This window comes from Colius striatus, chromosome 15, assembly GCF_028858725.1.
Source record: "Colius striatus isolate bColStr4 chromosome 15, bColStr4.1.hap1, whole genome shotgun sequence".
NCBI classification, from domain to species: Eukaryota; Metazoa; Chordata; class Aves; order Coliiformes; family Coliidae; genus Colius; species Colius striatus.
This window is the reverse complement of record NC_084773.1, coordinates 2,100,581-2,126,372: the sequence shown is the minus strand read 5'-3', so window position 1 is coordinate 2,126,372 and position 25,792 is coordinate 2,100,581. Positions and strand designations below refer to the sequence as shown.

The 25,792-nt window shown below is 39.7% G+C and overlaps 1 protein-coding gene across 6 annotated transcripts in view; it reads left to right on the top strand.

The window, feature by feature from the left end:
- The window catches only part of RAF1 (Raf-1 proto-oncogene, serine/threonine kinase), a 45,042-nt gene that overhangs the window by 12,388 nt on the left and 6,862 nt on the right, over nucleotides 1–25,792 (top strand). For 4 of the 6 annotated variants that reach the window (XM_062008581.1, XM_062008580.1, XM_062008583.1 and 1 more), the window contains 12 exons: nucleotides 8,118–8,333; nucleotides 9,194–9,306; nucleotides 10,334–10,436; nucleotides 12,324–12,481; nucleotides 13,464–13,562; nucleotides 15,015–15,168; nucleotides 18,200–18,227; nucleotides 18,315–18,442; nucleotides 19,533–19,650; nucleotides 23,190–23,274; nucleotides 23,865–24,041; nucleotides 25,097–25,143. In XM_062008581.1, the coding sequence (XP_061864565.1) occupies nucleotides 8,127–8,333; nucleotides 9,194–9,306; nucleotides 10,334–10,436; nucleotides 12,324–12,481; nucleotides 13,464–13,562; nucleotides 15,015–15,168; nucleotides 18,200–18,227; nucleotides 18,315–18,442; nucleotides 19,533–19,650; nucleotides 23,190–23,274; nucleotides 23,865–24,041; nucleotides 25,097–25,143 (1,417 nt within the window). In that variant the 5' untranslated portion in view covers nucleotides 8,118–8,126. Of the gene's footprint in view, nucleotides 1–5,223; nucleotides 5,333–8,117; nucleotides 8,334–9,193; nucleotides 9,307–10,333; nucleotides 10,437–12,323; nucleotides 12,482–13,463; nucleotides 13,563–15,014; nucleotides 15,169–18,199; nucleotides 18,228–18,314; nucleotides 18,443–19,532; nucleotides 19,651–23,189; nucleotides 23,275–23,864; nucleotides 24,042–25,096; nucleotides 25,144–25,792 lie in introns of those variants that run through there. The other 2 variants (XM_062008584.1, XM_062008585.1) reach the window with 2 other exon arrangements.

Sequence of the window (25,792 nt, the reverse complement as noted above, 5' to 3'; positions counted from 1 at the left end):
TGAAGTAATATCACATTAGATGTAGTTCATATTGGAGTAACATATTTTCAACTATTCCCAGGTGTGCTTTTTTTATAAAACATAAGGGAGCATCATTTGTTCTATCTTCTTACAGAAAAATATCTCAAAGCCCTTTCCAAACCTTTCTTGGTGCTATTGCCTCTGTTCCCTGCCCTTACCACCCCCATGGCTCCGTCTATACATTGTTTCCATGCCCAGGCTGTTGGAATTGCAGTATTGACCTCCTGGTGGCACTGCTGGCTCTGGCACTGAGCCCACATTTAATGAACCACATTTATTAGCTTCCAGCTGCCCTGGGTGAATGCAGAGAACACCTAACTCCTGACTGAACTGGAGCACGGAATCCTATTCTTTTGAACTGTACAGAGAATCTGGCCTTGCTGGTATTTTGCAACGGTATTTTAACAGTCAGAGTGACATGTCTGAGCTGTACAGTTAGCCTGCCTGTCCAGCAGTTCCTAGCAGTTACTTTAAAAACCTAATCTCAGGCTGTGGTCTTTTTCAACAGAAGTGAGGCTGATTTAAAGCGTGGTATGTTCTCAGTGGTGATAGCCTCAGTGTTACTTCATTTACTACGTGCAACTGAGGGAGGACACATTCAGTAATTCTTTGTGCTGAGATTCTCAGTCACTTTTGTTTAATCCTTGAGAACTTGTGTGGGAAGGGCATTTGGTGGATTGCTGACATTTGAGTAACTTTTTCATCCTTGCTGTAAAGTGGATGAGTTCCAGGCAACTGTAAACACAGTTTGGGGCTTTCATCCATACTTGAAACAATTCAAACATGAGCAAGTTCAGAATGCAAATAGGCATATGTCTGAGAATGTCTGTACTGTTGACTGAGAGACTTGGGGAAAAGAGTACTTGTTCAAAGTGTCTTTGTGTCATGTCAATACACATGTAAACTCAGAGCCCCACACCAGCCATGCAAGGTGTATTTTGCTTTAAAAATTTTTCTAAGTCTTTCTTTGTAGGAATCCGCTGTGAAGATTTAACGTTATTGTGAAGAGACAAGTCTAAGCATGACAAAAGTGTCATATAATGTGATTCTGATACAATCAGATAAAACAAAGCATTTTGTTTCTAGTAATGCATTTGATGTTACCACGTTAGAAAATGAAAATGTCTTAAATATCACTTCAACAGTCTTCATAATGCTAAGAGAACATATTTAAAACATTTGAGTGACCACTTCTCAATATTTATCAGTTTTGATGATAAGATTTTTAGCAAGCAGAATTTTTATTGTGACATGGAGTACTGGTGCTTTGTTAGCAAAACTTGTATGTATGTGCAACATTTATATACCTTCCTTTCTTGCCTTTTCCTTTCCTAGCTGTTGTATTAGCAATTTTATAAGCTCTTTTGTGCATCTGTATAAACCCAGCAGCTGAGCTGTGCTGAAATGTTAAGAAATTCTGATTAAATGCTTGGAAACACTTGCTGCATTTTTCTTTTTACCTGGGATTGCTTTTGTTTTGCTTTGGGAAAGGGAAGAGTTTGGATTCTATGTCCCTTTGTGCTCTCTTACACCTTTTAGGTATACGCAGAGGGTTCAATGCTTCTATTTCTGTAATGAAGGAATTCAGATTTTGTAGGGAAACTTACAGAGCTGTGCATTTGAATTTCATAGAAGTTTCATGTGGAAAGAAATGAGTGACTGACGTGGGAATGATCTGTGTGGAAAGGACAAACTGAACAGCTCTTTCTAAAGATTGGTTAGGAAAGGTAACCTGGAGCCATTCTAATTACGGGCATAGAGCAACCAAAGGCCAGATAGTTTTGGTAACAAATACCTATTAACTAGAGCCCAAAGTACAACCTGCTATAGCCAAGTAGTCTGACCTGGTTAATGCTTACTAATCAAAGTTGTATTCTGAAAGTTTTTCTTAAATACAAAAAGGGGGAATCAATATTGCTTGTGCCCTCCTTACTGTAGAGCCTAAATGTTGGAAAATCACTGTGGGGTTTTTTTCCTTAAATACTTCAAAGTTACATTACCAGCATAGTGCTGAAGTACTGACCAAGAAATGAAGGGTTCAGAGAAGTGGTGGAAAAGATGAGAAAAGATACTTCCAAGGTTAGAACAGCTGAGGCTGGAATGGTATGTGTAAACTTTCAGTATTGGTTATGGGTTTTGTTGGATTTTTCCCCTGAAAAATTAACTTTTCTTCCTGCTAGTTTTTCAGTTGTTTTTGTCAGGTTACTTTGGGGAAGCTTGCTTCTTGCCATTTTATCTCTTCAGATGAAGGGTATTGAAAGGAAAAGCACCAACCTTGTAGATGTATGAAAGATTTGCTTGGGTTGTTAGACTGACATTAATTCATGCCCTGCAATTATGTTGACATGGATCACAGCTTTATTTATTGATATAGAAATGTGTCTCTATTCATCTTCTACTGCTGTAAGAAGCTACTTTAAAAAAAATACTGTTATATATTAAAATAGATCCGTGTTTGGTGTGAATTTATTTTTTTACCTTGACAACTGGTCACCCATGCACTGTTAAGTCAATAGAGAATTACTGTATGGGAAGGGAAATGTGTTATTGTTAAATGCATTATTGATGTTTTTACATAGGAAACAAAACCTTTTCTTATAACCAACTTTTAAAGCTTATATTTTCTAAAAAAAGTGTTCATTTTGAAATGGTTTCTGCCCTTTGTTTTGTGGTGCTTTGCCCTTGTATATGTGTTTTGTTAAACCTGAGTGTTGATAAAAAGGAGGACTGTATTTACATTTTCTTTTAAAAGCTTTTGGTGTTTGTTTCAGAAACAAATGAAAGGGCAAGGCACCTAAACTCTGTCCTGAGAGGAGTTTAGCTTTGTATTCTATTAGCTTTCAGGCTTTTTCATTACCAATTTCAGCATCCCTTAGGGAGACAGGCTGAAATTTTTAATTGAGACTAAACACTTCTTACTAGTCATGGAAAAAGTTCAGGTAACTGAAAGTATCTATCAGAAAGGAATGAATGATGAGAGTATATGATCTGAGTAAATGATCTCTAGAAATTTGTTACTGTCAGATGTGCACATTGTGTAAGAGTTTTGTGCATTTGTTTTTAATGCTTGTTAAATGACTAATTATCAAAACCTGTAATTATGCAAAAATGCTAATGAAAACTGCAGTATTTCTCATAGTGTGCAGTATGCCTCTGAGAACTAGAGGAATAGTATGATATTTTTTCCTACTCTGATTGAACGTTTATTACGAAGTGAATCAATATCAGCTTCCCAGCAGTACTGGGTCTATTGGGGAACTGATACTTTAATATCTTAAAACATTCTTTGCTGCTATAGCAGCTCTTCAGTCATAGACAGGCTATTTGAAGGTCTCTTCCAACCCTACCATTCTATGAAAATGAGGAGCTGCAGGAAGTAAAGTTTTAAAGAAAAATGTTAGAAAGAGGCATGAAAATGTTCAGCTGGCAATGGACTGTTTGACAAACACAAATGTAATGTCTAGTAACAATTTGTTTCAGAAACACCTTTGTAACTTATGGAAAAAAAGCTAGGTTTTTGTAATAGACAAACTAAAAATTATGTTTATGAAGGCATCATTGTAAAATCTTTCCTCTATTTTGAGTTCAGTTTCTCTTCAGAACACATCAGACATCTTTCCCTGGGAGTGAATTTGTGTGGTTCTTGGGAGAGTTGGAGAAAATTAGTTTCAGAAAAATGGCTTTCATCAGTTACTGTTTGGAACAAAAAAATGAATAAACAAATCCATGCTAGGGCACAGGTCACAGGACAGTGAAAATTGAATTGTGCATGATCTGTGAAGGTGGTCAGAAGGGAGACAACACACTAACCTGGGTCCTGTGAAATAGTATGTCTGTTGTCTTCTGCTCTTGTGTGGTTCTGTAAGGTGCCACCTAGAAATGGTGTATATGCGATACTATGTTGTGTGATTATATGTAAATATATTTTTTTTGACATTTGAAAGCTAGTCAAGTGGTTACCACCTTAATTCTCTCACCTCATAGCTATGTATGCACTGAAGTGTTTGGGTTCAAAGTGTGTGTTTTTGTGTATGTTCATGTAATTTTTTTAAGCTAGTGTTCTTTGCAGGGGAAAGGTGTGATTCATAAATTTCTTCTTGAGAAGCAGCTTTTATGACTTCTTCAATGGCAATAATAGGAATAAGGTCAGTGACAAGGTTTGAGAAGTGAACGTGTCCAGTGACTGCCTATGTGGTATGAGAACTGAAGTGTTCCTGTGTTCTTGACTAGACTCCTCTTGGCCCGAGTGAAAAGATGTTTCTGAGGACCTGGAGCTTCCTGTCATCTCACATGGAGTTTGCCTCTGAATAGTTGCAGAAGTCAACATTAGGACAATTGATTACTGCAGTTTCATCAACAAGCTCCACTTTGCCAACTGCATGCCCTTGTACTGATGATGCCAACAGCAGGTTTAGCAGCTTTTTATCCTAGGTTCCCCATCTCTCCTCAGGGTGAACATCTCTTAAACTTCCTTTTCTTCCCCACTACCCCTCCACCCTCAGGCTACATGCAGGGTTTAGTCTCCAGAGCAGATTTGAGTTCATCATCATCTTTCCATGGTGATTCCTTCTTGGAGTATGTATTTAGAACTTTCTGCCTTCAGTTTGGGCAGAAAGAAGAGCTAATAAGGACAGGTTTTAAATTTGTCTACTGAGATGAGGAGATACTTTCATTTTTTAGAAAAAACCTCCCAACATCTGTAAGTGAACCCAAGTTGCCAGGGCCACAATCGTCAGCTGCAGCCAAAAAGATGACAGGCACTGCTGAAGCATTGTGGCAAGAGAGAGCAGGACATTGCTGGAAGAGAGGATTATGCCAAATGTACAATGCCCAGTGCTTACCCGAGGCAGTCAAAGATACCACTGACGCTTGTATTTTACAGAAAGCAGAGAGCAATTCCTTTCTTTATATTTTTCTGACTGTGTGTACAGCAACCTCAAAAAGTATTTCTGTGGTGATCTCTGGTAGGCCGTTCTACAGTATGCAGTAGGCCTCTTGTATTCAGAACACAGTAGGGAAGCACCTTTTTTGGTATGGAGCTTAGCTTTTGTTGAGATGCAAGTTTGAAGTTTCTGTCACTTCCTGTTTTCTCTTGAAATTTTCAGGAAATGTTGTCAGCATGTCAAAATATTAAATGTAAAGGCTGTAACATTAGGGTGTTGTCAATTTACAGCAGGAGTAACAAGAAGGAGGTTTTGATGGTTACCCTGCTATTCCTTGTCTCAACTTGGTACAGAAATCCATTTGAGCCCTGATTCTTGCTTTGTCCCATGGATTGCCTGCAAGGGTGAAGCAGAGTTCCCCATAGTGGGTAAGTGAAGAGGAGAGAGAACAAGCTGTTTGGATTTCCTTTTACCCCTCTTCTCTAGCAGTTTATCTCCACTCTATTTTTGTTGTTACCATCTAACTAGTTACTCTTACAGCTGCCCATTTGCATAATATGGTCGTTACAACTGTACACAACTTTTTTTTAAACCTTTCTGATTCCTGACAGTAGGGCAGTGCATATGAACTGTGAGAGTGTTGTACTTGCTTGTGCACACTGAACTCAGTTGTGTCCCTCAGTTTTAATCTCCTGTCTTCCCTCCTTTTTTCAAAATATCTCTGTTTTCTCATTCCTTGTTTCCCTTTTACATCAAATATAAGACTGTGGTCATTTATGGCCATTTAAAAAAAGAAATAAGTAACCCCAAGTTTCTAAATCCTGACTAATATTGAGTTTTAAATCTCTGGGTTGCTTAAATATTTTGAACCTTTGAACAACTGGACCCACACAACTGATGCCATTGATGGAGGGAAGACAATTGACAGGAAGTATGTGCGTGTCATTGCATATGTTGCCAGGGGTAGAAATGTTCATGAACTGACCAAAAGGTCCCTTTGTAGCAGGCAGTGGAAGAGGCTTAGAGTTCTTCACCCACAGTTTGCATGTGGTGGTAGGTGCTTCATATAACCCAAACCTTTTAAAGTTTGTGTTACAAGTTTCCTTTCTAGGTATTAGTCACATCTGGGTTTGGGTCTGTAGCGATGGTCGGTACTTACAAATCTAGCTAAGGCTTTCTGGATTGGTGCTGTGGGTGGAAACTTCAAAGCTCTAATTTTACGCTTCTGGGCATCCCAAAATGGACAGTAAACACTGGTGGAGATCTTTTTTTTCTTATCATGAATTCCATTAGTTGAGTGCTTCAACTGTTCTTTTGGCTACAGTAGAGAGCATGAGGAAATGACCTGCAGGGTTTGAATAGTTGCAAAAAAGGAGATACAAGACCATACATGAAATGAGGCTTTAGTAGATACTGATAGGTGTTCAGTAACACAGTATTTGGTATTAAGTTGTGATTTCAGAGGAGCATGTAGGTCTTTCAGTGTGAGTTTTTTCCTGTACCATAAGGAGACAGAATTAGGCTTGCTAGGAAGACTTTTATTTTGGCATTTCCTGATCTGCTTTTTGACTTTGTAGCTTTAACATGACTTTCTTTACCTTTCATAGGGGAATCTGGAATATAGATGGTATGCATCACCAATGATGATTGATTTGGAAACAATCTACTAATGTGGGAAAAGATGTGCCATTGCACTGGGTAGTTCTGAGCAGCAGTTTCTCAGATGTTTGCCCAAGGATGCAGTGTTATGGAGGAAATAGGCTAATGTGCTTGTTTTCACTGGTACTTTTTACTGTTGTTCTAGAAAGCTTGGTAGGGAATCTGGCTGCTTGGAAATTTAGCAGGGAGTACATTTCACTGTTCAAAACTGTTTCAGACTTTGTTTTTGCTTACTTTTGAATGTGATGCATTTGGAATATAATCTGGAGTTCAAACTGCATTGAAGTTGCGATAGCAGGGCAAAAAATACGCTGGTAACCTTTATCTTTGTCCCTGAGCGTGCAAAAATAGTACTGTGTGCTGCTTTGGAAATAAGCAGGGGGTTGTTTATGTCTGTACACTGGGAGAGGTTTATGCTGAAATGTAACATAACATTGTGTGTGTGTGTGGGGGGGTTAGAATATTTTATTACTGTTTCATACCGTGTGAATTTTGCTCCTGTTCAAATGTTATCTGTTTCACTGTATATCAACAGTATTAAACTTGCTACCATTTTAAAAACCCAAACAAAACAACAGACCAACAGCCCCCAAACCAAAGCCTCAAAACCACAGATAGAATTTCTTCAAGGAATGCTTTTTATTATAATTCCTGTTGAGCCTCTCTTTCTTAACAGTACAGTCTGTGCTAATGCTTCCATGCCAGACCTGGCTTGCAGGACCGTTCTTTTGGCCTGCAGCTAGCATCTACCCACCTCTCTGAAGGCCCCCAGGTTTTGATTAGCAAAAATAACATGATCAATGCTCCTGTGACACCAGAGATGCAGTGAGAGGAATTATGCCTATATTACTGATATCTGTTTATGTGCAGAAAGTCACACAGAATCACAGTATGTTAAGGGTTGGAAGGGACCTTGAAAGATCACCCAGTCCAACCCCCTGCCAGAGCAGAACCACCTAGAGTAGATCACACAGGAACTTGTCCAGGTGGGTTTGAATGTCTCCAGAGAAGGAGACTTCACAACCCATCTGGGCAGCCCCTTCCAGGGCTCCCTCACCTCAAAAGGGAAGAAATTTCTCCTTGTGTTTCTTTGGAACCTCTTGTGTTCCAGCTTGTACCCATTGCCCCTTGTCCTATCATTAGCCATCACTGAGCACAGCCTGGCTCCAGCCTCCTCACACCCACCCTTTATGGATTTATAAACATTAATGAGGTCACCTCTCAGTTTCCTCTTCTCCAAGCTCAAGAGCCCCAGCTCCCTCAGCCTTTTATCAGAAGGGAGATGCTTCACTCCATCACCTTTGTGGCCCTGTGCTGAACTCTCTCCAGCAGCTCTCTGTCCTTCTTGAACATGCTTTGAAGACTCAGGCTAATTTTGCAGATGTGGGTGAACTGTGTATGTAGGTTGATCACATCCCAGGGGAGAAGGCAGTGTGTTTTTCAGATGCTTTCAAAAGAGGCTATGGAGCCTGTTGTCTCAGGAAGAGAGAGCATCACTGTAGAGTGAAAGAGATCATCATTTTCCCTGACTCTCTAAATGTTTGTTTTTCTTAGACTGCATCAATGGAGCACATTCAGGGAGCTTGGAAGACTATCAGTAATGGTTTTGGACTCAAGGATTCTGTCTTTGATGGCCCAAACTGTATTTCACCTACTATTGTCCAGCAGTTTGGTTATCAACGCCGAGCATCTGATGATGGAAAAATATCAGATACTTCCAAGACTAGTAATACTATTCGTGTTTTCTTGCCCAACAAGCAGCGCACTGTGGTAAGTCTCCATCACCTTTATGTGTGAAATGTCATTCTGTCCCCATTGCCAACACTGTGATGTGTATCTGGCAAGAGAAATGCCAGGCTTCACAAAAGCTCTTTTTGTAATGAAGTGTGTTGTCATCAGTTAGTTAATTCTAGAGGACGTTTCAAAAGCAGTATATCTTTATTTAGTGAAGCTGTATTTGCAGTATGTATGAGAAAGATACTTTGCTTACGTATTTAACATTTCAAACAGTAGTTGGCTGACCTAAAGGATGATGCCTGTGGGATTTGAAGCATAGGTTCATTTCTGTCACCGTTTTCCTCACTTGCACGCGCACAGTGAAGGGCGGTAGTTAAAGCTGAAGTGAAACTTCTTGAGGGAACACTTCTATTCGATTTCTTGGAGCTCAGAGTACTAATAATAGTCTCACACCAAGTTATCTGAACTCTAATTTAAGCCTTTTTCTGTACTTAAGGTATCTGTGTCTGCCTGCATTTCTATTACTTACTTGTATGAGTGCCTACAGGCTGCCTACTTTTATGAATGCTGTTTAAAATCCTGCATCATAGAAACTTGGTAGTTGTAAGAAATTGAGAAGTTATCAAACAGCTTCAAAACCTCCTTTGCTGAAGTACACAATAGTTAATGCACATGACCAAAAGTGCTCTTGCCTGACAGGTTGGTCCAGCAGTCTTCTTTTTACATCGTACAAGTAATTTTTAGTTACCTGTTTATTAACTTCAGAAGTGAATGGCTGTGCAGTTTTACTGGTCCTTCTAAAGAAAAGGGGGGGATAAAGACTTTTCTCCCCCTAAAGAGCCTAAATTCTGCAGTCACTGATGCAGTCTCTTGTTTTTTTCCCTTGGTGACAGGTCAATGTGCGAAATGGGATGACCTTACATGACTGTCTAATGAAGGCACTGAAAGTAAGAGGTCTGCAGCCAGAATGCTGTGCGGTTTTTCGACTTCTGACTGAACCAAAAGGGTAAGAGTTGCAATGTTCTGTGTGAAACTTTCAGCTGCAGAATGTAAAACTCTTGGGTTTAGAATAGCAGCAATAATGCTTTCTCCCTCTCTTGCTAATTTCTTTTGAAAGCACAGTTTTGTGGTGAACACTTCTGATGCGTTCTTCACCCTCCTGCAGGGCAACTCCTTTGGCTTCTTGGGTACTAAATTTTTTTGTTTGTTTTAAAGCCAAACATTAAAAATGCTCAAACTTAAGAGATACACTCAAGAGCTTTTTGTTATACTCTAGATGAAATGATGGGATATACCTTCATATTTGAGATGCATTCCTCCTCTGCATTTGTAGTTGGTAAACTAGTGATTCGTGGCCAACTTAAATGAACATCTCTCTTCTGTGTGCTCAGTTTTAGGGCTCTACATTCCTCTACAACTTTTCAATGTTTGGATTTAAATCTCACTTCAGATATTCCTTATTTTTTGTAGGACCGGTGATGCTGCTTTTAAATACCAAATGATTGTTTTACAAGCTGAGGGAGTGAAGGTATTTCATGGAGTTAATACATTTAACTTCACACCTCGTAAGGCTTGGGCTTAATGCTCTTTTAAGCCTCGATCATGAGGCAGTCATTTGTGGGTTTACATCTCTATGTAACTGAGTCCATTCTGGGATCACCAGTAACTTTAGTGCTGAAGCACGTAATCTGGCCTTCATGTCACTGAGTCTGCCATTCATAATTTATGTTTTGTTTATGAGGGTGTTTCTGTGACTCCATTACAGCTCCTAGGTGTCTTGTTTCAAATAATCTATCTATCTGAATGACTTATGTTAAAAAACAAACACAAAAAGAAGTGAATCACTATGTTTTTGAAGTTGCTTCTGAGTTTTCAAGGGAAAGACAGTGAAATATAGCTCACCACAAGAGGTTGTCTGTGCCTTTTTGTATTTGTTTTCAGTTTACTCGAGAACTCACAAAACATAGATCATTGTTTAGGCCAGACTGTGCCTCCTAAGTAATTTTGTTGTCCCCATTTTCTCTTTCTTGCAGAAAAAAAGTGCGTTTGGATTGGAATACAGATGCTGCCTCCTTGATTGGAGAGGAACTGCAAGTGGACTTTCTTGATCACGTTCCACTCACTACACACAATTTTGTAAGCTCTTCCTCTTCTGTATTAGAATGTAAACTGGGTCAGTTGAATCACACAGTCAACAAAAATGTTTTAGGCATTAGGAAACTTTTGGCTTTCTAAACATAGGGGGGAATTTCAGAAGTGACGATGTGGTTCCCTACTCCCGACAGATTACATTGTCTAAATATCAGATTTGCAATGAAGTGCCAGAATTCTATTTATGTATAATGATTCTTAAGTGTCAGAGACTTTAAAAGCTCACATTACACATATTCTTCAAAGGTCTGATGATTGCCTTTCTTATTTTACATAAATACATATTTTCGAAACTGTTGCATTAGGATATCATGTCTGTAAAGTCAGGAGCTGGAGGGTAACTTGCATTTTCAGTCTCTGGCTCATAAGTCAAAACAGGCTGGATAAGTTCAGCAGCTTTATTGGACAGCTGGTAATTGTACTGAATGTATATTTGCAAGATCATTACTTTGTTTTGTGAGCTGATATTGCCTTGTAATTTGGCACAGTATTTTGGGGGAGGAATGAAAGCTTTGTAACTATTTCTCCAAAATGGACTGTTTGCTCAGATTTGGGGACTGGAATATCTCTCTGATAAGGAAAGGCTGTGAGAGCTGGGGCAGTTTTGGAGGAGGCTGAGAAGGGGACCTTATCAGTGCTGATATAGGTAGACCTAAAGGGTGGATGGTGAGAGTATGGGGCCAGACTTTTTTCTGTGGTGACCAGTGAGAGGACAAGGGGTAACAGGCACAAGCTGGAACACAGGGAGTTCCACTGGAACACAAAGAGAAACTCCTTTGTTGTTCAAGTGAGGAAGCCCTAGCCCAGGCTGCCCAGGGATGGTGTGGAGGCTCCTTCTCAGGAGGTTTCCAACCCCACCTGGACACGTTCCTGTGCCCCCTGAGCCAGGGAAACCTGCTTTAGCAGGGGTTTGGGCAGGAGCAGCTCTGCAGGGCCCTCCCCAACCCCTGGCACTTGGGGATTGTATGTGTAGAGCAAATAAATAGAAGGGTTTGGGGGTTTGTTGTGTTTGTTTGTTTGTAATGCCTGGCTCTTTAGAGTTTTACCTTGCATTATTGTGTCCCCTGGGGAACTCTGTTCTTATATTCTAGCCTTTTTATTGTTTGTCCTCAAAATGTATTGTGCCAAGTGGCAAAACTAAAGGATTATCATTTATGTCCATTAGAAGGGTTTGGATTGATTTACAAAAATTGGAAGTAGCTTTGCTTCTACTTTTTCACATTCTTAGAAAGCTATAAATAAAATCACCTTCAGTTGGTCTCGAGGTGTTTTCTCCAGATTTGGAGGAAGCTCAAGCTTCAGGACTGCCACACAATTTGCTTTAGAGGAGGAAACTTTTGTGTTCACTTTAACCTTTTTTTTCTTACTTCAGAAGATTCTAAAATAAATGTTAGTTTTTAAAAAAAACCCTAGAATTTCCTTTGGCTATTTGATTTACTTAGGACTTAATTTCTTATGTGAGGGTATTGGTTAGTCATAAACACAGAACAAGCACTTTGACTACTGAAATAAAAATGAGGTGGTTGTTATGATCTGGTCCTCCTTGGTGATACTAAAACTGAACAAACCCCCCAATTTTTAGCCCACTCAACTCCATCACCCTACTGAGCACAAAGCAGTGCTTTGGAATTTGAATTTAAAATTATGATGTAAACAAAGCCCTAAATGGTGGTAAACCTTCCAGATTTCCAGCCAGACTGGAGATACATGCAAGGACACTCAAGTGTGATTTTTTTCAATTCGGTAGCACTTTGGGGGCACTGGTAATAACATTTCAACATGGAGTTTACGTATGTCAAGCTCTGAAGATGGTCACCTTGGCTAAAGAAGAGAGGCTAGCAGCTTGGATTAATCATTTAATGTGTTTTTTAGGCCCGGAAGACATTTCTAAAGCTTGCTTTCTGTGACATCTGCCAGAAGTTCCTGCTAAATGGGTTTCGGTGTCAGACATGTGGTTATAAATTCCATGAACACTGCAGCACTAAAGTTCCAACCATGTGTGTCGACTGGAGCAATATCAGGCAACTCTTGTAAGTTCCTTTTTAATAGCCACAGTAATATGTAATAGCAATAGTAACTCTCTGTGACAGAGAAGCATCTTTCTCTTTGATCTCTTACCATAGAGACCAATTTGGATCACTGGGGAGCACAGTCACTTTCATCAGTACACACAACTTGTGTATTGATTTCCTAAAACAGCCAGCAATGATTGTCTGTTCCCAGGTGAAGAAGGCCATTTACATGAAATGCATTTTGTTCTTGCTGTAAATCTTAGTCTTCTGGGACAAGCAAGCAAGGATCTTGAATGACCAGGCAGTTACTGTAGTGTCTTCTGTTTCAACAGAGTAATAGGCATTCCTCTCACATAACACTTTATGCTGGAATGCTTGATAGAAGAAACAAAAGTCACGATTCAGTTGGTTTTTAGTTGTTGGAAGCACAAGCATTCAGAACTACCACAACTTTTGACACCCTGTTGAAAACGCATGGAATGGTGAGAAAACTGAAGAAGGATCATACTTCCCTAATACCAACAGTTGAAAGTTGTTATGGTGGAAGGTTTCTTTTTATACAAAAGTGCTGAAACCTAGAATTGATTTTATGTCTGTCTTGGTGATTTTTAATAACTAGATTTGGTCAAATAGTTACACGTGTTCTTGTGCTGACTAGTTGTTAGAGTGTAGGATGACCTGTGCCACTTGGTGCTATCTGGGTTTAATAGAACTTGAAAACTTTGCTGTCAAGTAACCTTTCAGGGAAATCTGAAGCCTGTTGTAAAACAATTTGTATTTTAAGTTTAGAAAGAACCCATGAAAATTTTCTGTGGGAATCTGAAGACGCAGTTTTTAGCCATGCCATACTCAGAGGAAAAGTACTATGTGAAGACAGGAATGCATTCATGAAGTTTATTATGCTGAAAGAAAGCAGCCCTTTAAATTTTCAGCTTTAAAGAGCATTGTACAGGAGGTAGTGTAGCAGTTGAAATTGTAATTGTTTGTGTTGATATTTCAGATTGTTCCCAAGTACAAATATCAGTGACAGTGGTGTCCCTGCACTACCTCCCTTGACAATGAGACGGATGCGGGAGTCTGTCTCCCGGATACCTGTTAGGTAAGCTAGTATTTCCTGTCATTTCTGTTTTGGGAAATACAGTTGTTTTTAAAAAGCCCCAAACAACCAGAACACCCCCAACTCCTCAAAAATAGAACAATCTTCTAGAGGGTTGGGATAAATGTGCAAGAAGGCAACACCACTTCGTCATAGATCAACATCTTCTTCTTAGATTCAAGCAGAACAGTGATTTGAGGTTTATATTTTTAATTTTAGTCTTAAGGCTTTAAAGGAGGGTCCTAAAGGTTTTCTGGAGACCTTTGTTTTTCTGCCTAAGAGAATTCAAGGCTCCCTTTGATATTTTTGTGAATTAATTTGATTTTATCTGATCAGATAGTAGGTTTGATTGGTTTTGCATGACTCGATACATAAATCCAATGTTCAAATACTACGATCACAGATAAGAGTTTAAAGAGAGAACAGTGGAAACTGAAAATATGCTCCTTTTAAAGAAAATTCTGAGACCTAAAGAGAACATTCCTGTAGCTTTAAATGCTAGAATAAAAATTGCCTTCCTTTCAAAGGAGCCTGTCTTCTGATCCTAGTTTGTGCCTGTATTCTTTTCCTTGAAATCCTAGAAGCTGAAGAGGGCAGGCCATCTTTTGTTTTTTCTACATCCCTTTGAAAATCCTCGGCCTGTTCAGGAATGAGGCACAGAGCACGTAGCTGACCTGCAAATGGTTCTATGTGTTTTTTAATCTGCTTTAGTGGGAACTGCAGCAGGAGTTGATCTTACATTCTCTTTACCATCCTATTCTATATCCTATTCAATATTCTATTGAATGGTGACTCATTAACTTGATAGATTTTTAAGCTTTGGTGAAGGCTGTCTGATTTCAGTTAAGATGCTTGTGTAATTTGGGATAAATAAGGTTTGAGTGACCTTAGCTGTGATTTATAACTCTTTGTTGAACTGGGTTGTCGTGTTGGCCTCCTTTTAACTGGTGTTGGGTTTCATGACTTCCTTGCTGGCTGTTCTGTGTGAACCGTTGAACAGTCTTGCAAAACTTTACAAATTCAGGGCTTAGCAGTAAAAGTAGCTCTTCAGCTGTGTGTTTAACAGACTTGAAAGAAGCAGTTTGTTCTGTGAAATTTAAACAGAATTCATCCAGCAGAGCCAGTGTTTTATCAGTGTATTAAATGCAATTTGATGGGAATTGAGATGAACTGTAGCAAAAACTTACAATGGCAGAAACAGACTTATGCTAAAAGTACTAGATCTAAAGTATGTGACCTGACAAGATCTCCAAGTTGTTTAATTTATTTCCTGAATTAAAGCAGGAAGGATTCAACTGACCAAACAGTTGTGTTAGCCTGTAAGTCCCAACTTTTTCCCTGTTTGGGACTCTGTGTGTATTGCTTTTGGACAGGTTACATTGAACAGTGTGTTTCAATTGCTAGAAGGGGAAAAAAATAACCACAACTTTTCCTTTCTCTCTCTTTCCTTCTCAGTTCCCAGCACAGGTATTCTACACCTCATGCCTTCACATTCAACACATCAAATCCTTCCTCTGAGGGCTCTCTCTCCCAAAGACAGCGATCTACATCTACACCAAATGTCCATATGGTTAGCACTACAATGCCTGTGGACAGCCGGATCATTGAGGTAACATTGGGAGGGAGGGAATAGCATAAAGTTAAACTAAAATTGTGACTGGCCATCTAATAATCACTGGTTGGTTTTCCTTTGCTTTCTGTCATTTGCTTCCTGTTTGCCTTAGTTAGCTGAATGATGAAGAGTATAGGTGACATGTTTGCACAGAAAGTTAATAGTTTATTCTTGCAAGTCTTTATTAGCTTTGCTGAAGTTCTAGGCAGGTTTGTGGTGCCTGTGTAGATGTGGAGGAGCTTTACAAGTTTCACAGGTCTGAAAAGAAATTAAACTCATTTTTTGCTGAAGAAATGCTTAGTAGACTTGTCTAAAATGTTCCTTTCAAACTGAAAGATTTGGATTTGTTGCAGGGCTGGTGTTTATTTTAAATCAGGCTTTGGGTACTGTAAGTTTGGATGTAGTTCTCAGAGTTGGAATACTCAGTGCTTACTGGCAATATGTTTTGTGTTATACCTGTATGGTATTAGCAATGGTTCTGGGCTTGTGTGTTGAAGCCATCTGTATATGGGAATATTTCTGCTCTTACTTGCTTTCAAGCACCTTTTTTTCTTTTTTCCTACCTTAGACTAGCAGTAGTGAGACACTGCTCTTTGAAGTCAGGCCTAAAGTGTTTTAGTTTGGTTTGTTTGTTTTGTTTCATTTCTAAGCTTAACAAAATAAGGGAGTGGTTTGCAGGAAGGCTTGAAGAAAGAAAATGCTGAACTGCAGGACTTCAGAGAGCACTGTTTGTTGGCTTTTTGCTCTGGAACAGTTTAAAAACTCTTTAGGCCAAGCAAAAGCCTTTGACTGCCAAGTTTTCTTGCGTCTTCAGCTGGTAGTTTATAGGTTTCTATGAAATGTGAAGACTCCCTGAAATGTGCCAGAGAAGTCCCCTGGACCTTTAGAACTGAAGAGAAATGCACTGCAGCCCCATGAAGCTTTTTTGTTTGGAGGCTTTGTGTCAGCTGGATTTTATGGGGAAGGGTACGCTCCCTTTCTCTTCAGTTTCCTTAGGCTTACACGAAGCCGAAGGATGGATGTTGGTGAGCTTTGGGGTTTGAACATGAATGCTTACTTAAAAGTTTTGCTGCACTTAATTATCATCAATCAAACAGATTAGGTTACTTCTTTCTTTCCTTTACCTTGACTTTTTTTAATTACTTTTTCCTATACTTCCTCTGTTCTTTTCTTTTATCTCTTACCGTGTTGCCCTAGAATAACAGCCTGAATGCTTCTCCCAGTTCCTGGTGCAGACGATTTTGTTTGAGGGGAAGAGTAGGTATTTTCTTGGTGCCTTTTGTTTTCTTGTGATTAACAGGATTGCTATAACTTGTCAGCCATGGCAATGTCCACATGAAATGTTTAATCTGGAGCTGATTTGATGAAAATCTGTATAGCATGTTTATACTTAAATATTGATGATGCTAATTGGAAGAGGCATATTGACAGAAGAGCTTCATTTTTAGTTTAGCTGAATGAATCCATACTGTTATGAAACTTGGCTTGGAGTAGAGATGTGTTTTGTCACACAGCTTTTATAGCAAAACTTTTTGGAACTCCTCTGTTGTGTGGCTTTTTTCCTCTGGAAACTATTTTGTTGAATATAACTGTACAAAGCCCCGAGAATAAGAACATGATGTGCTATTTTTATTTCACATCAAAGTAAAGGTGACAAACTACAGCACTGTGTATGGTATTATTTGTGTTATAAGAATGCTGGTTTTGCTTCATTTGCTGTAGGATTCATAAGCAAAATTGAACATATTCACTTCAGGATTCAAGTTCAGAAATACTTTTCCCTCAAGAAGAACAAGAACAATTGGATAAGATTGTTATCCTTTACCAGCTTACTTGAAAGCAGTTACATTCTCAGGCTGGTGTTCAAAACCCATCACTTGTTATTAATTCAGGTTCTTAAAGATTTTTCTTGTCCTCAAAGTGGGAGGAAAAAAAAAGTAGCAAGAGTTCTTCACTGCTGGTTTACCCAGATTTTAATCCACTTAGGTGTAGAGTAGAGGTACTCTGCAAGAACACTATGTAGAGAGTCAAGCCTGGGAGAATGCAACTAACTAGGTGAAATGATGTATTTCATTAATGAATCTGTACTAAGGATAATCTGACCTAATTGAAAACTGTATGGTGGAATGTAGGCTTGTTCTGTCCTCCTATGAAATCTTACATTTGTTATTCTACTAACTAGTTAGAAAGTTTGAATTGACTTCTATTAACTTTGACAGTATTTAACATTTCTGTAGTGCATGTTCTTGCTTTGTACTTACACAGTACCTGGATATTTTACCTTTCCTGTATGTACTTTGGGATAATACATAGCAGGTGAGAAAAGTTGTGAAGTCATGTTTGTCAGAGCTTAGTTGATCTTGTGCATGGCTGTAGAGTTGTGTTGTAAAGTGCCTGTGGCATGAGGTGAGAGTTGTCGCACTGTACCAACTAGTGACCTGTGTAAGCACACGCTTTTCAAACATCAAACTTTCATCTGTGGGAAAAATGTTTTGAGAATTAGATGGCTGTGTATTAGGGCATTAGATGTAGCCTTTCTTGGGGTTGAAGTAGTACAGTGGTGATATTTCAAAATGGGTATTGTCTTGGAGTGTTTTAGGAGCTTTTAAAAGTTTCCCTACTTTTAACCCAAAACTTTCTTGAGAACTTGTCCCCAAGAGCTGCAGCACCATCACAGATCTGAAACACAAGCATGTACAGAAATCCAGTGATAGGAATGCAGACAGTATTTCTGGTGTTTCTCCTTGTTCTGTGTCCATTTTCTCCTTTCTTTTTTTGGTTGTAATACCTTTTCATATGCTGTGAGTATTTTTAATGTTTTGTAAGAATTCACAAGCTGCATGTGTTTTAGCATATAGAATTCTTGTAACTAGAACGTAATCAAGCTGTCATCTTTTGGAGGGTGTAAGTCAATACCGTGTTGCACTTGACCCAAAACTGTCAGGAACGATTTCAACACTATTCTTGCTTGCTCCTTTGTGTACTTTCTTATATTTATTAACTTCATTATCTATCTTTTCTGTTTTAGGATGCAATCCGAAGCCATAGTGAATCAGGTATGGTTTCAAAAAGTCACTAAATTAATTAATTGTTTTGTGTTTATTTTCTGGTCCATAAATTGGTCTTCTCTTTTTCTATTTAAGCCTCACCTTCTGCTCTGTCTGGAAGTCCTAACAATATGAGCCCAACTGGCTGGTCTCAGCCCAAAACCCCAGTCCCAGCCCAAAGAGAGCGAGCCCCTGGGTCTAACACACAAGAAAAAAACAAAATTGTAAGTATGGTAATATCTGATAATCTTTTTTCTTTGAAGTTAAACTATAGGCACAGAGTAGTGATTTGTTGAGATAAACCTCTGTACTTGAGTGGCAGTAAAAGCTGATGGTAATCCTGCTGATTTGATAGTGATGGTGAACCTGCTTCTGCAGGAGGGTTGGACTAGATGATCTCTAAAGGTCCTTTCCAACCCCTACCGTTCTGTGATTCTATGATTCTAATCCTGGATTTCTCTGTATTGTGTGTATATAGTAGTGATAAGATTTTAACTGATTTGGGAAAGGTAGCACTATTGCCTTGCACTATTCTGCACTAAAAATTGATTTAATAGAATCACACAATGGTAGGGTTGGAAGGGACCTTTAGAGATCATCCTGTCCAACCCCCCTGCTCAAGCAGGTCCCATGTAGATCAGGTCACACAGGAACATGTCCAGGTGGGTTTGAAAACCTCCAGTGCAGGAGCCTCCACACCCTCCCTGGGCAGCCTGGGCCAGGGCTCACTCACTGAGACACTGAAACGGTTTTACCTTGTGTTTAAATGGAACTGTTTGTGTTCCAGCTTCATCCCATCACCCCTTGTCCTGTCACTGGATACAACAGAAAAAAAGTGCTGCCCCAACCTCCCGACACCTGCCATTGAGATGTTTGTAGATAGTAATGAGATGCCATCAGTATGAATGACTTCCTGAACTTTAATATTGTAATTCTGAAAAAGTTAGTAAGTTTCCTACATATTTCAGATACCTTAAAATGGTTGATTATCAGAAAGTTAGCCAGTTTCAAATACTTGTTCCTCTTAAGGTATAAGATCTAGTGCAGAACTTAATGATGGCTTCTGAAGCAGTTCAAGCTGGCTGAGAAAGTGTTGGGTGTCTTAGATTTTTGTGGGAGGGGTCTTTTTTTGTAAACAAACCCATCAGCCCTCACAAATGAAAGAGAAATACAAAAGTCCAGACTGCATGACAAGGCCTGGAGGTTTCATTGCATCTTTAACTTGTGTGAAGGAAGCTATTTCATTCTTGGGGTGTGTATATCATGTATTTGCAGAAACATTTAGAGTAAAAGCCATGTCAATTTTTGTTCCAGAGGCCTCGTGGACAAAGAGATTCCAGTTATTACTGGGAAATAGAAGCGAGTGAAGTCATGCTTTCCACCAGAATAGGGTCGGGTTCGTTTGGAACGGTTTACAAAGGCAAATGGCACGGTAAGTTCTTGACAAGTGTTACTGGCTTCTCTAAATGTTGATATGGTAGGACAGCAATCCAGAAAAAAGTAAACTTGTTTTAATGGTGCTGTGTGCTTATGGGCTCCCGAAGGTACTCGGTGAGAAATACAGATCTCACGTCGTTGGTGAGGAAATTCAGGCAAAATATGAGTCTCACAACTGCCATCCACGTGCTCACTGCATTGGGGCCACCATTGTTTTCTTTAAGCCCTCCAACAACTTGTTTTCTGACAAGATTTTGCTTTCCATTAGCAGGAATGAATAAGCAAAATTAGCTGATTTCACAGCCTGGCATTAAATGAAGTTTACCCTTTAGAATATCTCTGTGATTTGATTAGAGTACTGACGTGCAAGGTGTCAGGGAAAGGAAACAAGCATGAATTGCTTTTCCTGGGGAGCTTTTCCTGAGGCAAAAATGGTTGTTGGTATAAAGTTATCTGAGGTACTTTGAGAAGGGGCAAACTGTGGATTTAATTTCAAATTCAAGGCTTGTGATTTCAAATGAAACACAGACAACCCTCTCCACCCCCTAATTTCAATAGCATTTTTGTCACAAAGTAAGCTATCAAAACAATCTGGAAACTTATCTTCTGCTCCCTATTCTTAAAGAACAAATACTTCCATGTCTTGAAGCCCAAAGTTGTCAACATCAATGGAAGGAGTATTGTGCTAAGAGTAACATTCTTCAACCTTTACACTAATTTTTTGTATTTAAATAGAACAGAGAACTCAGAGAAATAGGTTAAGATCTCACTAAACAAGGTAATAAATGAGAATTTCTTGTTAATATTCATTAGAATAAAACACTGGCAACTCTTTATATGTCAAGAACATTGGTTTGTTAAACAGGAAAGGCATATTTGGAAAGAGCCCTCAGTAGTGTGCACAAGATATATGGGTAGCTGTCTCTGGACTTGCTGTTGATAAGAGTCAATGTCTTGTTTGTGGGAAGCATTTATAGTTTCACTGATTCCTCCAGAAAGTCCAAGTTTAATCATTCTCTTTATTTTAACCATCATTTGCCCTGTGCTCTTCGAAGGTGTAAAAGCTTGCAGGTCTTTCAGTTTCCTCAGTTCTAAACAGAAGATTTCACAGCACAAATTAGTGACACTGCAGACTTTCTGATAGTGCAAATGCAGCAATACAAATGTCTTAATGAAGCAAAATGAATTGGTCAGATTGCTGCAAACTTAAGTAGGAGTTCTACATTAAGTGAAAGGTATTGTGTTTCCTAAAGTGCCCAGCTGTTTGCAGTGGACCTTTGGAAAGCACCTGTGGAAGATTGTGTACAACTCTGTGCACACTGTGTTACCTTTACAATAAGCTTCCCTCACTTAGTCTTCCAAAATAAAAACCAAGTATCAAGGCCAGCCTTGTTCTGAGCAGTGCATGTCTCCTTGAACAGCTATCTCACACTTACATATTTTTCCAGATTGTTCTGATGGTCAAGTACCAATTTTCTTAATTTGCCCCACTTCTGTTCCAGACCCCATTTGGGTCCTGTACAGTGTCCTGTAGCATGCTTCTAAATTTAAAAGGCAGAACCAAGGCAGTTTCAATGGGTTGGAAGACTACCTATCATAAACACTCACATTTCCCCTTTGACCCTGGTAATCAGTTCTAGGGATTTGGTGGTTGGGGGATGGAGGAAGCTGATTTGTCTTCAGATTGCTTCTAAACAAAACAAGTGCTACTGTGTATTTGTTTCTGTAGAGGAAAACTGCCCCCAGATGCCATTGGCTTCTTGCCCACGAGGGCACATTGCTGACTCATCATTAGTTTATTATCAGCCAGCACTCCCAGGTCTGTCTCTGCAGAGCTGCTCTCCAGCAGGTCACCCCCAGCCTGTCCTAGTGCACAGGGTTTCTTTTCAGCTGCAGGACTCTGCCCTTGCCCTTGTTGAACCTCAGGAGGTTCCTCTCTGCCCAATTCTCAAAGCGGTCGAGATCCCGCTGAATGGCAGCACAGCCTCTGGGGAATCAGCCAGTGCTCCCAGTTTGGTGCCAGCAGGGAACTTGCCAAGGGTCACTCTGTCCCATCATCCAGGTGGTTGATGAAGATATTGAACAAGACTGGCCCCAGAACCCATCCCTGTGGAACTCCACTGGCCACAGGCCTCCAACTTGATTCTGTGCCATTGATCAGCACCCTCTGGGCTCTGTCATTCAGCCAGCTCTCCATCCACCTCACCATCCACTCATCCAAGCCACACTGCCTGAGCTTTCTGATGAGGATGTGATGGGAGACAGTGTCAAAAGCCTTGCTGAAGTCGAGGCTGTCACTCAAGGGTTTTTTTTTAACATAGGAGATGTTTCTGTGATGCTGAGTGGCAGCAGCCTTTATACGGTTGGATAAGCCTCTGTTGGAGCATAGCACCTCTCAGACTTTTTTACTGCATGTGGACTAAGGTTGAAGTTTCAGTTTTCTTAAGCTGCTTCTACCTTCCTGGGACAGTATCAAGGCAAACGTATCTCCTCTTGAATTCCAAAACGCTGCCCATGTGTAGTTAAAATGAATGTGGATGGTTACTCCTTGCACTGAGAAATTGCTGGGTCTTACTGTTAGTACTCTTTTTGTTAGAGCAGTTGGCTTCATTCCACTATTGTATCGTTTTGAATCTGTTCAATTCTGCTCTTTCTCTGGATGTGTGCTGTGAGGATTTGGACAACTTTATTCTCTGGAAGCAGTCTCTAAACAGGTAGCACGGGGTCATCATAGATTCTGCTCTGTATGACCCTTTAACAGACACTGAAAGTTAAAGTACTGATACTTGAAACAAATTCAAAAGAAGCTGTGAAATAACATTTTATAGTGTATCAGCTTAAAGAACAGTTAATAGTCTGCTTTCCTAAGGCTCCAAATTTCTTACTGCAGTACTAAAACCACTTCTGTCATTCATGATTCTTCTGTTATTCCTGGTGGAAGATTTATCCCTCCCATTCCTGAAATTAACAGTATTGAAATCTAGCAAGTTTGGTTTTTAAATGAAGTTTATATTTAAAAAAGATGTGTGTGTGTAAACTTTTAATGTATAAATTTAATGAGCTGAAAAGATGTATGTGCATATATATGCACACTAAAGGTGGATGGAAAACAGAAAGTGATGAAACTCTGGTTGCTGCTTGTTTGGAAGCTGAGACTGATGTGACTCTGCTTGAATTAATGTGCTGAGAGTGCACCTGCACTGGAATACCTTTCTTTTCAGCCACTCTTTGAGGTTTCAGTAGCTTCATATCTTGCAAAAAGCATAGATGTGGTTCTAGCCAACCACAGCTGATCACACCCAGAAGGGAAGTGTGTGAACAATTAGGGACTTTTTCCATTAGACTGAAATTCAGGTAAATTAATTGCTTGATACTACAGAAGTTCATATGTCTGCAAGAAAATGTTGACCTATGTACACGAAATGTCCTGTGCCCAAATTAAGGATTTTAAGTATACTGTTCATACTTGAATCTCTTTTTGGGGAAGGGAAAAAGCTGCATTTTTAGTAACCTTTCTGGTAAATGTATTTTCAGGGGATGTAGCAGTGAAGATACTAAAGGTTGTAGATCCAACCCCAGAACAGTTCCAGGCTTTCAGAAATGAGGTGGCTGTATTAAGGTGAGTTGGTAGTTTGATTGCTAAATTGTGTTGTTCCAAGGCACTGTATTTAACTGCTACCCCTCCTTGAAGCCATCTTGGTCAAAAGTCTGTGATAGACACTACAAGCCAGTCTCCAGAGAAGCAGAATAAAAAAAGAGTGATACTTGAGGCAGCAAATCATGACTGAGGGGATTTCAGTGGTTCTTCACTGTTTCTGAACATCATCTTTTCCTAAATAGTACTAACAGCTGTGATTTGTGAGGTGACATTTGGCATGTGGGAAACAGGGGGGACTCATCAATTCTGACATGATTCTCATCACTGGGCAGAATACTTAAATTGCACCTTCCAAAACTGCAGCATAATTCCTTTTCTTCATGTGTGCTCTGATCCACATACATCTAATATTTTTTGCTTCCAAATACTGTTCTTCTACCACCCAGTTAATCCTGAAACTGAAGCAGTTACAGTACAGTAAAATTATCCTCTCATCTAGTAATTCCTTCACAGTTTATACTGAGCCGTTTTGGCTATTGGGATTCAGCCTCTTGCCTAAACTTGCCATTTCTTCACAGATCCTAATGTCTCTTTCTGCTACTTTCTATTAGGAAGACTCGGCATGTTAATATTCTGCTCTTCATGGGCTACATGACTAAAGATAACCTGGCCATCGTTACGCAGTGGTGCGAGGGAAGCAGCCTGTATAAACACCTGCATGTTCAAGAGACCAAGTTCCAAATGTTCCAGCTCATTGACATTGCTCGGCAGACAGCACAGGGGATGGAGTGAGTAGTTACAAACAACACTGGCTACTTTTGTTCTTTGGAATGGTGTTTCCCTTCTGAAACCCAAACATGTGGAGTTAGTACACTGAGATAGAAACAGGTCAATGTGATAGGCTGGGTAGAGGCTTTGTGCAGCTTCAGTTCAGCACTGCTGTGTTCATGGATGCATTCTGAATTTTATTTGGGGGTTTTTTCCCCATGAGGGGGAAAAATAGTTCATTTATAACAATATGTAACATAGTATTACAACAATATTGCATTTATTATCACTAATAGTAGTGTCTAATGACATGTTAGTTCATGTTAGACCACCTGTCACTTAACAGCCAGCTCGTCTGTATTTTGTCTTCTTTTACAGCTTAATCTTTCTGTAGTGCACTAGATGAAATCCTATTTTAAACACAGAATTAACTTCTTTTTTCTCCTTCCCCCTGTTTCTTCCTACAACATCAAACATCAGTGTTTGGCAAACCCTAATTCATACTCATAGTACTTCTGTGAGTTGAGGGAATGGCTGTTCCTGTTCTACAGCTGCAGCACTCACACACATAGATTTTGGATGCAGTCTCCAGCTGTCTGAGTTGATGGAGCAGCCACCTCACTATTTCAGGAGGCTATAATGTTCATAGCATAGAAGGTGCTGACATTGGTTGACACTGTCACTGCTCACCCATTTTGTAGATCAAGACATAAGTTTCCCATCGGACACCCAAAACAAGGGCTGTGTACTGTGACTGAGAACGAAAGCACTTTGCAAATAGTAGCACAGCATCAAATTGGAAGTGTCTGAGGACAGTGTACAGCTACAGAACAATGATGCTGCTCTTTATCTTCCTGAGATTTCTTCTTTCCTGCATTGCTCCCACTTTCTTCACGAGGCAGCAGCTGGCACTGCTTGCTACGTTTCTCTTTTCCCACAGTAGACATATCCTGTAAATTGTCTAAAGCAACAGGTCTATGAAATGATTGAGTACAAAATAAACTGTCAGTAAATTGAAAAGGTAAGTTTTGTGACCAGCCTTCACAATGGCACTTGTCTGCTTTTTCTTTCACAGCTATTTACATGCAAAGAATATCATCCACAGAGACATGAAATCCAATAGTATCCTTTCTCCATCCTATTTCCTTCAGTGTGAGAGTGATCTGCTGTTAATGTGGAGCTTGCTGAGGGGTTGAAGTAACTGTTTCAAATGAAAGTACCTACTAATGAGTAATTCCTACTGATGAGTAAGAAGATACTTTTTAGCAAGATGTGCTTGCTTACCAAAGTGTTGTGATAGAGTGATGAAAACAGATGTGCAAGGGATGTGCTCCAAAAGGGCCTTCTTTTAGCTAACTGCTGTTTATGCAGTATACTGTATGGGAGGGAAGCTGCAGTGCATGGGAGGGATGTGTGCCTGTGCATGCTGATGGATGTCTGCACATGTGGGTTTTGTTACTGTTGCCCATAAAGTTTTAATACATTTAAATCAGGGTCATATGACTGGCAGAAACAAAGCCCAAAACCTTACTTTTAACTCCAGGAAAGGCAACCCTTTGCCACTATATTTCCTGCAAAAAAATATGACTTGAGTAATGCATGTGGAGTAAAAATGTGAACTGATGTGTCTGACCTTGGGAAATGCCATTGAACTCCCAGCATCAGTTGCAACTCCCTATCTACAATGTGAACAGAACGTTTGCAACTGTCCCTGTAAATACACCCAGTTCAGTACATTTGTAATCCAGGGGGATTCCTGTTTTCAGTTAAG